General features: G+C 39.4%; 1 protein-coding gene across 2 annotated transcripts in view; it reads right to left on the minus strand.

The window, feature by feature from the left end:
- Positions 1 to 805: 805 nt before the first annotated feature.
- Positions 806 to 13831, minus strand: part of kiz (kizuna centrosomal protein) — a 59547-nt gene continuing 46521 nt past the window's right edge. For both annotated transcript variants that reach the window (XM_080413887.1, XM_080413888.1), the window contains 2 exons: positions 2184 to 2230; positions 806 to 923 (listed from right to left, as the gene is read on the minus strand). In XM_080413887.1, coding sequence (XP_080270013.1) covers positions 820 to 923; positions 2184 to 2230 — 151 coding nt within the window. In that variant the 3' untranslated portion in view covers positions 806 to 819. The remainder of the gene's footprint in view (positions 924 to 2183; positions 2231 to 13831) is intronic.

The following is a 13831-nucleotide window of genomic DNA, read 5'->3' on the forward strand; positions in this document are numbered from 1 at the left end:
ACAGTGTGAGAGCTATCGACTTTTATTTGTTTTTACTATACAGTGTGGCAATGAGGTTTTTTTGCAAGCGTTTTATTAAAAATATAACGGCCCGGAGGCACATTATAACAGTATATTCCTGGGAATTGTCCGTGATCAAAAAAATGCACTGCATTAAGCCATTAAGACCGGGAATGCATCTGTCATTTTCAGATTTCTTTGGCTATTAAAAAAATAGCAGATCTACAAGCTCATTGTGCAGTGCCGCAGTATGAACTTGTATTTTGAAAGATCGTGAAAATGTGTGCAAATATTTGAATATATATATTTTTTAAAGGGAACATTTTTGACTCAAATCTTGCTTCTGGGGGTCCCTATTACAAAATAGAGGGGGTCCGCGGACAAATACATATCATTTTGGGGGTCCGTGACATGAAAAAAGTTTGAGAACCACTGATATTATGGCAACAAAGGTTTTTTCAAAAATAACTGTTAGGATTTAGAAGACATTTGAAGAATCCCCAGAAGCAAAGATTTGAGAAAAACAAAAAAACAAAATTCAAAGATTTGCACACATTTTCAAAAAAAATCTAAAATAGCAGATCTGAAATAGCAGATCTGACAAATGTTCGCAAAAAAAACAAAAACAATGTATTCAAAGATTTGCACACATTCTCAAAAATGTTCAAAAATAGCAGATCTACAAGCTCATAGTGCGGCACTCGGTGCCGCGCTATGAGCTTGTAGATCTGCTATTTTTGAATAGCCAAAGAAATGTAAAATGACACAGATGCGTTCCCGCTCTTAATGGTTTAATACAAACTCTTGGTGATAATAATGTCAGTCATAGAAGTCATCAAAGTCGTCGTTGTTTGCGCTGAAGGTCTGCGGACGCAACGCCGCTTCGATCTCAGAGTTGCTGTCGTCCGATTCGCCCCAGAAAGCTGCAGCACAGAGAAGACGGGAAGAAAACACAAAGGGTTAACTGTTGCCGAAGAGTATTCAAAGGGTTAAATTGTGGCAAAAACAAAAGCTTATCTCGGCCTTGCTTGTGCTCTGTGTACATTCTTTGTTTTATATAATTTGTGTCAATCTAACCACTTAAACCAGGGGTATTTCTTTAACAGGGGTCCAGGACCCTAGGGGGGTCCTCAAGAGTTACTACAGCGGGGGCCGCCAAATCTTTGTTTTTATATTAACTCATTCAGTGCCAATGACGTCGCAGACGTCACGTTTTTCATAAGCCCAGAGTGCCAATGACGTCTGAGACGTCATGAAAAAAAAAAAAAAAAAAAAAAAAAAAAACTCAAAAAATAATCTTTTTCTTTTTTTTTTTTTTTTTTTTTGAAAAAAAAGGTTCAGAACCCAAGATATGATGATTTGAAGATTTGCTGCTCCATTCACTTCTTGTTTAACTTGAAAACTGAAAAGGCTGTATCTCGGCTCCAAAGCACTTTTTTTTTACAATGTATTTTTGGCCTTGGCACAGGGGTGATATAGCCAGAAATATTTTTGGCACTTAATGAGTTAACCACTTCAACCCGAGCATCCCTTTTCTGAGGAGAACTTTAGCCAAAAATAGCGTGAGCTTGTAGATCTGTGAGCTTGTAGATCGGCTATTTTTTGGAAAAGAGGTTTAGGTGTAGATGGAAAAAAGTGCAGACCAAGTAAAAAAAAAAAGTTTAATCAGAAACACAACTTTATACTATATAGAGGGGGTCCCTCCCTGCTTCATCAGCTCAGCTAGGGGGTCCTTGGCCTGAAAAACGTTGAAGACCCCTGACTTAAATCGTAGTTGAACGGGGTCCCCCAGGGCTCTATACTAAGGTCTCCTCCTGTTTTCCCTCAACACCAAATCTATCCGCCAAAAAATCTAGCCGATCTACAATCTCGAGCTTTTTGAGCTTATAGATCTGCTATTATCACGGAATATTCGCCGCCTCCCCCAGAATATGGACGCTAAGGTTAATGTGGTTAATGTGTGTGTCGGGGCTACTTTCAGACCCATTATCATTGGACAATGCTCTTTCAGGCTGGTGGAGTTTACAGCAATTATCAATATAGTGTCATAATTCCCTTTTTGTGCGTGCCAGTTTTACAACTATAACAACAGATCAAGGATTCCATGATTATACTTTGTCTTCACAAGCAGTTCTCTGCCTCTAAACGGAACAATTCATTCATCGTTCTTTTGAAAACCTCACCTTTTGACTGGATGGCTGAGAATCGCTTTGAGTTTGTCGTCTCCTCCCTTGAAAAATACAGACATAAAAATCACTCTTAAATTCTCTTCGAAATGGCAGGTCAATACCAATGCAAAGAAATACAACAATAATAATAAGGTAAGAGTTCTCATATTTTGCAGTTGTTTAACCACAAAATAGTTGGAAGGGAAAAATCTGAAACATTTGAACACATTCACGAGGACATATATCTGAAATGTGAAATGAGACATCACCTATAACATAGTGGTTCTCAACCAGTGGTCCGGGGACCACCAGTGGTCCTTGTGGGGGCTCCAGGTGGTCCCCAGCTAAATGATGGAGAGTTGGAAACCAAATGGACCCTTATTAGATCTACAGTAAGGGTCCATTTGGTTTCATTTTACACTCTCAAGAGTTACATTATTGTTAAACATCTGCATTACGTAATTAAATAATTGTTATTTTGATCAACATTTGCCTGTTATCTCTCCTATTGGTACCAACATCAACCAACATCAACATGCTATTTCTTGTGAAAATCGTGAAATTTTGTGCCTATCTTTTTTATGTATTTTTTTTTTTTTAAGCGAACATTTGTAACTCAAATCTTCTGGGGATTCTACAAATATCATCTAAATCCTAACAATGATATGTATTTGGCCGCGGACCCCCATCTCAAAATATTTTGTTCCAGGGACCCCCAGAAGCAAAGATTTGAGTTAAAACATGTTTGCTTTAAACAATATATATATATATTCAAAGATTTGCACCAATTTTCATGATTTTTCAAAAATGGCAGATCTACAAGCTCGTAGCGCGGCACTCGGTGCCGCGCTACGAGCTTGTAGATCTGCTATTTTTGAATAGCCCAAATAAATCTTAAAAATGTCTCAGATGTGTTCCCGGCTTTAATGGGTTAATATTTGAACCAAAATGCATTTGTGACGACAAACACGCTGTGAGGAGACTCTGAGGACTCTGAGGAGGAGGAGGAGGTTTTGCTGACAGAACTTCCTTGACTCCTGGTTCTAATGGCGCTGAAGGACCTCCACGAGACCCTCTTTATTTCACAAGTGGTCCAGAGACGAGGTCGCCGGGTTCCCATAGCATCGGCGATATCGCTATGCAAATGTGTGACCCCTGAAAAGGCTTTGATCTAGCCTCAATGCATATGCAATAAGCACCCCCCCCCCGCCCCCCCCTCTATTCCATGTTTTTTAAAGGGATCCTCTTTCATTTACATCATCAAAGCCCCAACAATATAGCCTCATCATCTCCCAGGTTAGCGTTACTACTATATATCCATATACCACCTCATTGTTTGGACGTTTCTATATCCAGCTACACACTGCGTGGAAAACGCTTTTCTTGGAAATTGTGAGAGAAAATAAATTAACCCGTTCAATCCGAGAACGCATCTGTGTCATTTTAAGATTTCTTTTGGCTATTCAAAAATAGCAGATATACAAGCTTGTAGCGCGTCACCGAGGGCCGCGCTATGAGCTTGTAGATGTAACTTTTTTTTATTTTATCTTGAAAATGTGTGCAAATCTTTGAATATATATATTTTTTAAAGCAAGCATTTGTAACTCAAATCTTTGCTTCTGGGGGATTCTACAAATGTCTTCTAAATCCGAACAGTTTTTGTTTTATTTTTTTACTTATGTTGCTATAATATCAGTGGTTCTCAAACTTTTTTCATGTCAAGGACCCCCAAAATGATATGTATTTGTCCGCGGACCCCCCCCCATCTAAAAAATATTGTGTTCCAGGGACCCCCAGAAGCAAAGATTTGAGTTAAAAATGTATATATATATTCAAAGATTTGCACAAAATGTTCACGATTTCCCCCCAAAAATAGCAGATCTACAAGCTTGTAGTGCGGCACTCGGTGCCGTGCTATGAGCTTGTAGATCTGCTATTTTTTAATAGCCCAAAGAAATCTAAAAAAGTACACAGATGCGTTCCCGGTCTTAATGGGTTAATACAAAAAAAATACATGTCGTTGTTACATCTACACCAATTGGAACCCATAACCTCTGCCATTGTCCTACTCCATCAATCTATCTATCTATCTATCTCAGCCCGTTTCGCTTTGTCTCTCTTTGGCCCCCCATGCATGGAGCCCTGCATGCACACGGCACACATGCGGCCGTTATACATGATAGTATGTATGGAACCAAATTACCACCACGGCTGTTGTTCCTATATATTCCCATCTTACAAACTATACGTTTGTGGTTTTGCAACGCCACTCAAGACAGGATGAGAAACGAATCACGCTGCACTGTGAGCAGATTGCTTTGTGATATACTGATGCATTAACCCATTCAATCCGGGCGGGAACGCATCTGTGTAATTTTTTAGATGTCTTTGGCTATTCAAAAATAGCAGATATTTAAGATCATAGTGCGGCTATGAGCTTGTAGATCTGATCATTTTTGAAAAATCGTGAAAATCTTTCTACAAATGTCTTCTAAATCCTAATTGTTTTTTGAAAAACAAAAAAACCTTTGTTGCTATAATATCAATGGTTCTCAAACTTTTTCATGTCAAGGACCACCCAAAATGATATGTATTTGACCGCGGACCCCCCCGTCTCAAAATATTTTGTTCCAGGGACCCCCCAGAAGCAACGAATTTAGTCAAAAATGATCTCTTTAAAAAATATATATATATATATTCAAATATTTGCACAAATGTTCAAGATTTTTCAAAAATAGCAGATCTACAAGTTCATAGTGCGGCACTCGGTGCCGCGCTATGAACTTGTAGATCTGCTATTTTTGAATAGCCCCAAAGTATAAAATATGGATAAAGGTGGTTACACAGATGCGTTCCCGGTTTGAAAGGGTTAAGCCCAGAGGATATCATCATCATTACAACATAACCTTTAATATTCACTATAGGAAGGCAGCTAGCTTCCAGACGGTGTACACTACAGCACACGTTTCCTGCGTCTCTATTCCCGTTGAGATCAGACGACATAACTTACAAGCGAAACATTAAGTCACTTAAAACAACCATCAGGCGAATAATTATAACAGAGGATGTTCTCTAGAAAAAACAAGGTCATGAAAGTAAAGGAATAAAGAGGACAAAGATACTCGAGCACTCAATGACTGATAATAAGCGCGCTTCAATTCCAAGGTCACTGTATATATATCGTTGCTGTCGGGCAGGAAAACCTCTTATCTCCATATTTTCATTTGTAAATTAATGCCCTACTTGATCATACTACAGCGTCACACAAAAGCATCCAAAAAGTAGCAGATCCAGAAGCTCAAAACGCGGCGCCAAGCGGCACGTTTTGAGCGTCGCTAATAGCGTCGTTAACGACGCTAACGTAGCGACTAACGTAGCGACTGCTACAACTTTTGGGACTTGTGAGGTTTCCACCCGACAGAGACCATATGTTAGCATGTGCACATAATTTACTGTATTAAATCTCCATATACTAGTGTTACTGCTGTACATTGTACATTATCAACATTGGCCACATAGTTTACATTTTGTCCATATTCAATTAAACCGAATGTACCCGGAAATGTTTGTTCGACGTTAGCTTAGCTAAAACTCACTGTATCATTTAAAAAAAAACAATTTTCAAGCTCAAATTTGAGTTTGAAATGCAACACTATTTTTTACCATACACCAATAATGAGTGAATCTGAATGGCTTGTATTAACTGGAGTATTAACTGGAGTAATACAGTAGTTGTAGGTCAAATAAACAGCGTAGTAGTGACTTTTCGAACGGGTGCATTACCTAGTACCTATAGCAACAACAGTGTCTTGTAAAGACACTGTTTTTCTCCACACCATTTCAACATGGCTGGCTGTGAATGATCTTTAAAACATGTACGATGAGATCTACTGACGTAGTACACTGCATTACGTTTACGTACACAACGTTTGCTGAAGACAAGGGTCAACCTGCTAATGGCTAGAAGTCAAAATTAGACCGGTTGGTTGGTCCTTTAACCACTTAAACCCCATATGGTTGCATGAGCGGAGTCCCTCAGCGCTCTGTACTAGTACTCTTCTGTTTTCACCCTACATTAAAGGGATAGTTCACCCAAAATAAAACTTTTTTTCTATCGATTACTCACCCCATGGAGACTTGAATTCATGGATATTGTTTTGTTTTCGTCACATTTCTAAGCCAATAATTTGATGACCGGCAGTGGTTCCGTATGGAGACACAAAAGAGTCTCCTTTGTGTCTACATACGATAGAAAAAAAAAGTCATTTTGGGGGTGAACTATCCCTTTAAATATCTTCACTGAAAATAGCCGATCGACAAGCTCGAATGCGTTGCAACGCGTTTTGTCAATCTGCTATTTTTACCTGCGAGAGTTTTCCCCCCGAATTCAGACACTGGGGTTTAAGTGGTTGTGAATGCAACATTATGACATGCTTTAGCAGGGCCAATCCTTCAGTGAATGCTTGGATAATGATAATCATTTTTGGTTAAATCTGTCATGCCACAAAGAGACATTGCCCCATGGGATGACATCGTACATTGTTTTATGAACATACAAATTTGCTGTGCAGGGTTGTGTGGGGGGGGTGATAAGTTCCTATAACACTAGTTACCTCTCTCCAATGACAAGCTAACAGCCATACAGGATCAAACTATGGTGTGATACTCCCATTACATGATTCTGGCTACAATTAATACCAAAAGGGGCCAATACAAATGCGGGGATAACATTTTTCTTTTTTGTTTAACCCATTGAAACCAACCGGGAACGCATCTGTGTAATCACTTTAACCATTATTTGGCTATTCAAAAATAGCAGATCTACAAGCTTGTAGTGCGGCACCGAGTGCCGCACTACAAGCTTGTAGATCTGCTATTTTAGAAAATCTTGAACATTTGTGCAAATCTTTGAATACATATATATTCTTTTTTACATTTTTAACTCGAATCTTTGCTTCTGGGGGGGGGGGGGGGTCCCTGGAACAACATGTTTTGATGTGGATTGGCGGCCAAAAACATATAATTTTGGGGGTCCTTGACATGAAAATGTTTGAGCATCACTGATATTATAGCAACATATGTTTTTCAGAAAACTGTCAGGATTTAGAAGACACTTGTAGAATCCCCCAGAAGCAAAGATTTGAGTTACAAATCATTGCTTTATAAATAGATATATTACATAGAAATGTTCGCGATTCTTAAAAAATAGCAGATCTACAAGCTCGTAGCGTGGCACTCGGTGCCGCGCTACGAGCTTGTATATCTGCTATTTTTGAATAGCCAAAGAAATCTAAAAATTACACACAGATGCTTTCCCGGGCTTAATGGGTTAAATGAAAGGATTATGAAATTGCTATCCTAGTAGAGTACCTCTGGGGAGGGAAAAAAAACAGAGGAGAGAAAAAAAAAAACAGAACTGGGAGCAGAAGTGATGCTCGCTGGATGAACATAGCTTTCATTGTGTGGATGAGAACGTACTCGACAGCAGGAAATGACAGAACAAAGCCCGCAGTGACAGATTTTATTATTAGATTAATTGTAAGTAGTTGTGGGATCATTGTGCCTTTTCAATTTGTTTGCGCGCTAATCTGCTCACTAAAGAGACGTCTGTGAAAACATTACATTCCAGATGACTCTGACATCAGACGCGTGTACCGGCTTCATTCATGTCCGTTGGGTTTTTTGGACGCATTATTTATTTCTCATCAAATATAGTTTGGGGATTTTCTTTATCACCACAATTTCCTTGGAAAATGCTGCATGTTTAGAAACATCAGTTTTAAGTTTTTGATTTGTTATTTCAACACAAGAAATGTGTTGATTTTATCCATAAAAAGTGTTGACATTTTGGCCTTAAGAGGCTTGACAATTTCAAACTATTGTTTTTTGTTCATCATGCAAAAAAAAATCCCCCAGAAAATTGAAAATTATGGACTTTTTCTGCTTACAATGGAATGACACCTGCTGCCACATGCCATCTGGAAGGGCAGGAAAAGGGGGGAATAAAATATATGCAATGTTTTAACCACTATAACCCCATATACTTTGTTGACCGGAATCCCCCAGGGGTCTATACTTGGTACGCAGCTTTTTTCCCCCTCTACACCAAATAGCTAGTCAAAATAGCTGATCTACAAGCATTGTAGATGAGCTTTTTTCACCGCATGTTTGCCCAAGAACAGGTGTGTGGTTAAAAAAATCACCTTCTAACCACCAGGCAGCCCTTTTAGAAACGACGAAAGAGACCAAAATAGAAGTTGTTGTGTGTACCAGACAGTGCTTTCATTTACGACACAAAAAATATATATACAGCAACAATCCATATACGATTACTTCCTCTCTCCCCGCCGTGCCACAGTAATAATGGCCGTTGCGGTGGAGTAAATTGGGCTTTTCTTTTTCTCCAAACTTCCCCTCCCCCGGGGATGGAGACTGTTCTCTATCAGTTGTGCCACTTCAGCCATGGGGACGGAGCTGATTTTCAAGACAGTGTTATTACCATAGAGGGCCCGGTGTGGTTCTGACCCTTCCAATCTAATATACCGTTTCCATAAACATTTATGCCGGTTCAGCTTCTGCTGAGTTCGCCTTAACCCATTCCGACCGGGAACGCAATAGCAGATATACAAGCAGATATACAAGCTCATAGCGCGGCACGAGTGCCACGCTATGAGCTTGTAGTTCTGCTATCTTTTGAAAAATCGTGAAAATGTGTGCAGATCTTTGAATATATATATTTTTAAAGCGAACATTTATGTTGCTTATGTTGCTACGATATCAGTAGTTCTCAAACGTTGTGAAGTGTCAAGGACCCCCCAAAAATTACATGTATTTGGCCGCGGACCCCCATCTCAAAAATATGTTGTTCCAGGGACCCCCCCAGAAGCAAAGATTTTTGTTCGCTTTAAAAAATATGTATATATTCAAAGATTTGCAAAAATGTTCACGATAAAAAAAAAAAAGCAGATCTACAAGCTCATAGCGCGGCACTCGGTGCCGCGCTATGAGCTTGCAGATCTGCTATTTTTTAAATAGCCAAAGTATGAAATAATGGTTAAAAGTGGTTACACAGATGCGTTCCCGGTCTCAAAGGGTTAATTGAGGCAATGATCTGAATCTGAATATGTAAGACAGACTGAACACTGTTTTGCAGCTCCGGTAGACAGAGGTGAATATAATGTGTAAAATGATGCAAATTACTGCTATTGTAATGCCCCCTTTTAGAGTATCTATCTCATTCTCTCTCTCTCTAGCTCTCTCTCTCTCTCTCTCTCTCTGGCATTTGCTATTGTTGCATATTGTTGTTTATCTTATGTATTAACAGCTTGTGTGAGTGCTTGCACATACCTGTGTGGTGTGCATTAGACCACAGGGTTTAAACATATTATTGCACAGAGTAAAACCTGTTGTCGACACATAATATTTCGACGGTTATCCATCGTATGGGTTTGCTGTTGTTATCTATACTATATCTATACTGTATAATTCAAAGTCCCTGCGATGCTTGATACATCAAGGGCTGGGTAAAATTCCTAGAAATGCTATAGCTACTGTTTACAGTTTAAGCATTTAGCAGACGCTCTTAATCCAGAGTGACTTACAGTAAGCAAGGACACAAGATAGTACATCAATAATACATCAAATGCATAGAAATAGTAATCTAATAATAAAGTAATACTAGTAAACCAATAATCTAATAATAACTAATACATATGTAAACCAAGAACATATGACACATATGAAACCTATCATCAGCCTACATTGAAACTATACACACTATAGGATGCCAGGTCAACAATGACCTGGCATCTGTCTACATAACATGCTATCTAAGTTACGTTTTAGCCTTTGCATAATCCTGCAAGGTCGTCAAGGCTGGGGCAAGTGCTACTGTAGCATGTGCTTGTGTGTGGTGCTCAGCGTGTACAAAATAAACATTTAAAAGGAGCTGTAAGTGTTTCCAGCTCTTGGCAAAAATATTGCAATTTTCGCCCAATCGGGGCAAAAGAGAGAGAACTCGTACAGGACGCAGGATAAACAAGTGACATTGTAAGTGATGAAAAAAGAAAAAAAGAAAAGAAAAGAGCAAACAAATTTGGAACTGTAACACAAGCTGATGAATGATATGTGTGGGGTTCTCTCTCCTAATTGGATGACATTTGTAACCCGCCTCAATTTTTTTTTTCCTGTTTACTAAAGAGTTGGAGAGACGGGGAGACAGACCCTTGTTAATTGAACAAACATTATAGCAAATAGCAATGAATACTATCAGAATATAGAACTTTAACTTAACCATGAATGTCACTTATACAGTTCCCTTTAAAGCTGCCAAAATGCAAATGCATGTTATATTGTGCATTATATGTATAATTATGTACTGTAAGTGTATGCACTTATTCAAATAGCATCTCGGTCCCTAAACAGAACATTCTCAGTACACGTACATACTGTATCGTCTCTGTCGGGAGGAGACCTCGAATGTCCAAAACGTGTTGCTTTTCAGGATTCAAATTCTAAAATATCAAAAGCAGCAGATCTACAAGCTCGAAACACGTCGCTTCGCGCCGCGCTTCGAGCTTGTAGATCTGCTACTTTTGATGCTTTTGTGTGACGCTGTAGTATGATCAAGTAGGGCGTTAATTTACAAAAAAAAATCACACCCAGTGTGAAGAGAGTGGTGCCTTTGAATTAGTGTAACTGGTTGCATCCTTGTGTTGCAATCAGCTGCAGCTGTTGAGGCCGTGCTCAAACAAACGGACGGACGGACGGACGGACGGACACACACACACGGTCAAGTCACTCAAAAACGCAGAAAGTTATAATATGGAGATAGGAGGTTTCTGCCCGACAGCAACGATATATGACGAGGAGCAGCTTAGCGTGTGTAACACACACACACACACACGTCTTCAGAACAGGGTGTCTGGCGGTGGGGTTTATGTGACGAGGAGCTGAAAGGGAGAGAGAGCGCCTGACGGAGGTGACAGCTCCATCACTGAATCACACATGTCAGCCACCACGACACGTTGGGCTGTCAACAGAACCGGGTGACATCTGACCGACGTGAGTGACACGTGTCAGTCTCGGCTGTTTTGATTTGATGCGTATACGGTGTTCTGTGCGCGCGTGTGTGTGTGTGTGTCTTCCGGACCACCTGTATAGTGTCTCGGTGAGAGAGCAACTGTGACTGTGGAAACGATACAGTTACTACCACTACAAGTCGTTGTTGGCGGATAGAAACCTTGTATATCCATATTCTAACTTTTTGTGTTTTCTTTTTGTAAATTAACGCCCTACTTGATCATACTAGATCAAAAATAGCAGATCTACAAGCTCGAAACGCACCGCTTCGAGCCGTGTTTCGAACTTGTAGATCTGCTACTTTTGATGCTGAACATTTTTTAATACTGAAAAGTAACAGTTTTGGACATGTGAGGTCTCCACCCGACTATTACTGTTACCAGGGTTGGACTTACTGTGTGTGTGTGTGTGTGTGTGTGTGTGTGTGTGTGGGGGGGGGGGGGGTCCATGCCTCTGCTTTTGATATCTCTCCGCTGGTCATTAATTATTTTTATAGCCGGAGGGGATACGCATGTTTTATGTCTGCTCCTGGTCAGACTGAATTAAATACATGCATTTCCTTTTTTGGGAAATGTAGACGTGTCTGATATGTTTGATATTTATGTTTGATCATATGACAATCTAACAATTTCATTAGGCCTGGTGCTGCTCTTTTTTTTTTAAAGATTGAACCCTATTTACTATTTACTATTACTATTACTACTACCACTGAAACGTATGTTCCTGTACAAATGCAAGTGCAGGACTGCGTACATATAAATGGTGTTCCTACAGTATATATGCAACGGTGAAAAACAACAAAACACCACAACCTCGAACTATGATCTGTCTGTGTCCATTTCATAACAACATACCTATCCTAGTAACTAGAGAGAGTGTACAAATAGAACATTACGAGTCCATTTGGTTCCATTTAAAACTCTTTAAAGTCAAATGAACGCTGAGATTTCACCGTGTATCTATCCTCTTAAAGCGATCGCCACCGCCACGTGCAACTACCTTCTCTTGTTGATCCTTTTGGACTGTGCTTTTTATTACTTATCATTTACAGCACTAGTAGTGGCTTTATCAAGAGCAATTATTATTCTCTCTCTCTCTCTCTCTCTCTCTCAGGTGAAATAATGCTTACCCTGCATTCCAGACAGAGAGAGAGAGAGTGTGCGAGAGAGAGAGAGAGAAACTGCTTTTATTTACCATGTCTTTTTTAAGCTCCAGCCACCCACACACAAATGCTAATAGCACAATAGCACTCTAGCGCAGCGGCGTTTGTCTAACCCAATCAATCCGGGAAAGCATCTGTGTATCCACTTTATGCATGTTTTATACTTTGGCTATTCAAAAATAGCAGATATACAAGCTCATAGTGCGGCACCGAGTGCCGCACTATGAGCTTGTAGATCTGCAATTTTTTTTAAATCGTGAAAAATGTGTGCAAATCTTGGAATATATATTTATAATATATATATATTTTAATTCAAATCTTTGCTTCTGGGGGGTCCCTGGAACAACATATTTTGAGATGGGGGGTCCGCGGCCAAATACATATCATTATGGGGCCCTTGACATGAAAAGGTTTGAGAACCACTGATATTATAGCAACATTCTTCAGTTCTTTCAAAAAAACTGAAGACATTTGAAGAATCCCCAAGAAGCAAAGATTTGAGTTACAAAATATTCGCTTTAAAAAATATATATATATTCAAAGATTTGCACACATTTTCATGATAAAAAAGAAAATGGAAATCTACGTGAGCTTGTATATCTGCTATTTTTCAATAGCCCAAAGAAATCTAGAATGACACAGATGCGTTCCCGGTCTTAATGGGCTAAAGGCAAAGGGAGACCCCGTCACCTCACCGTTCCCATCAAACTCCTACTCCCATCCCAGCTCTGACCTCCACCACAAAACATTGTTCAGGCTCTGCTTTAGGTGAGCAGCACAGCTCTCTCTCTCTGTCACAACACAGGCTCTCTCTCTCACACAACACAGGCCTTCAGTCTGCCTGTAGAGTACCAGGATGTAGACCGTCAGAGAGAGAGAGAGAGAGGGAGAGAGGGAGGAGAGAGCAGTGGTGGAAAAAGTACTCAAATGTTTTACTTGAGCAAAAGTATCAATACTGCAATGTAGAAGTACTCTGTTACAAGTAAAAGTTCGGAATTCAAAATTTGCTTGAGTAAAAAGTAGTATTGACATCAAAATTTACTAAAAGTACCAAAAGTAAAAGTACTAAAATGTTTGAAAATAGCCGATCTACAAGCTCACAACGTGTTGCGACATGTTGAGCTTCTAGATCAGCTATTTTCAAATAGCCTACGTATAAAATAGGGCTAAAGTGGTTAATGTACGTTTTATAATGTAATAATTCATATCTAGAAAGTAACTAGTAACTAAAGTTTTCAAATAATTGTAGTGGAGTAATAGTACAATATTTGCCTCGGAGATGTAGTGGAGTAGAAGTAAAAGTACTGAAAATGGGAAATACTCTAAAATACTTTTAGTGAAGTAAAAGTACCTCAAAATTGTACTCAAGTACAGTACTTGAGTAAATGTACTTAGTTACTTTACACCACAGGGAGAGAGA

The sequence above is a fragment of the Gymnoscopelus braueri genome (assembly GCF_963280865.1).
Source record: "Gymnoscopelus braueri genome assembly, chromosome: 19".
Classification (NCBI taxonomy): Eukaryota; Metazoa; Chordata; class Actinopteri; order Myctophiformes; family Myctophidae; genus Gymnoscopelus; species Gymnoscopelus braueri.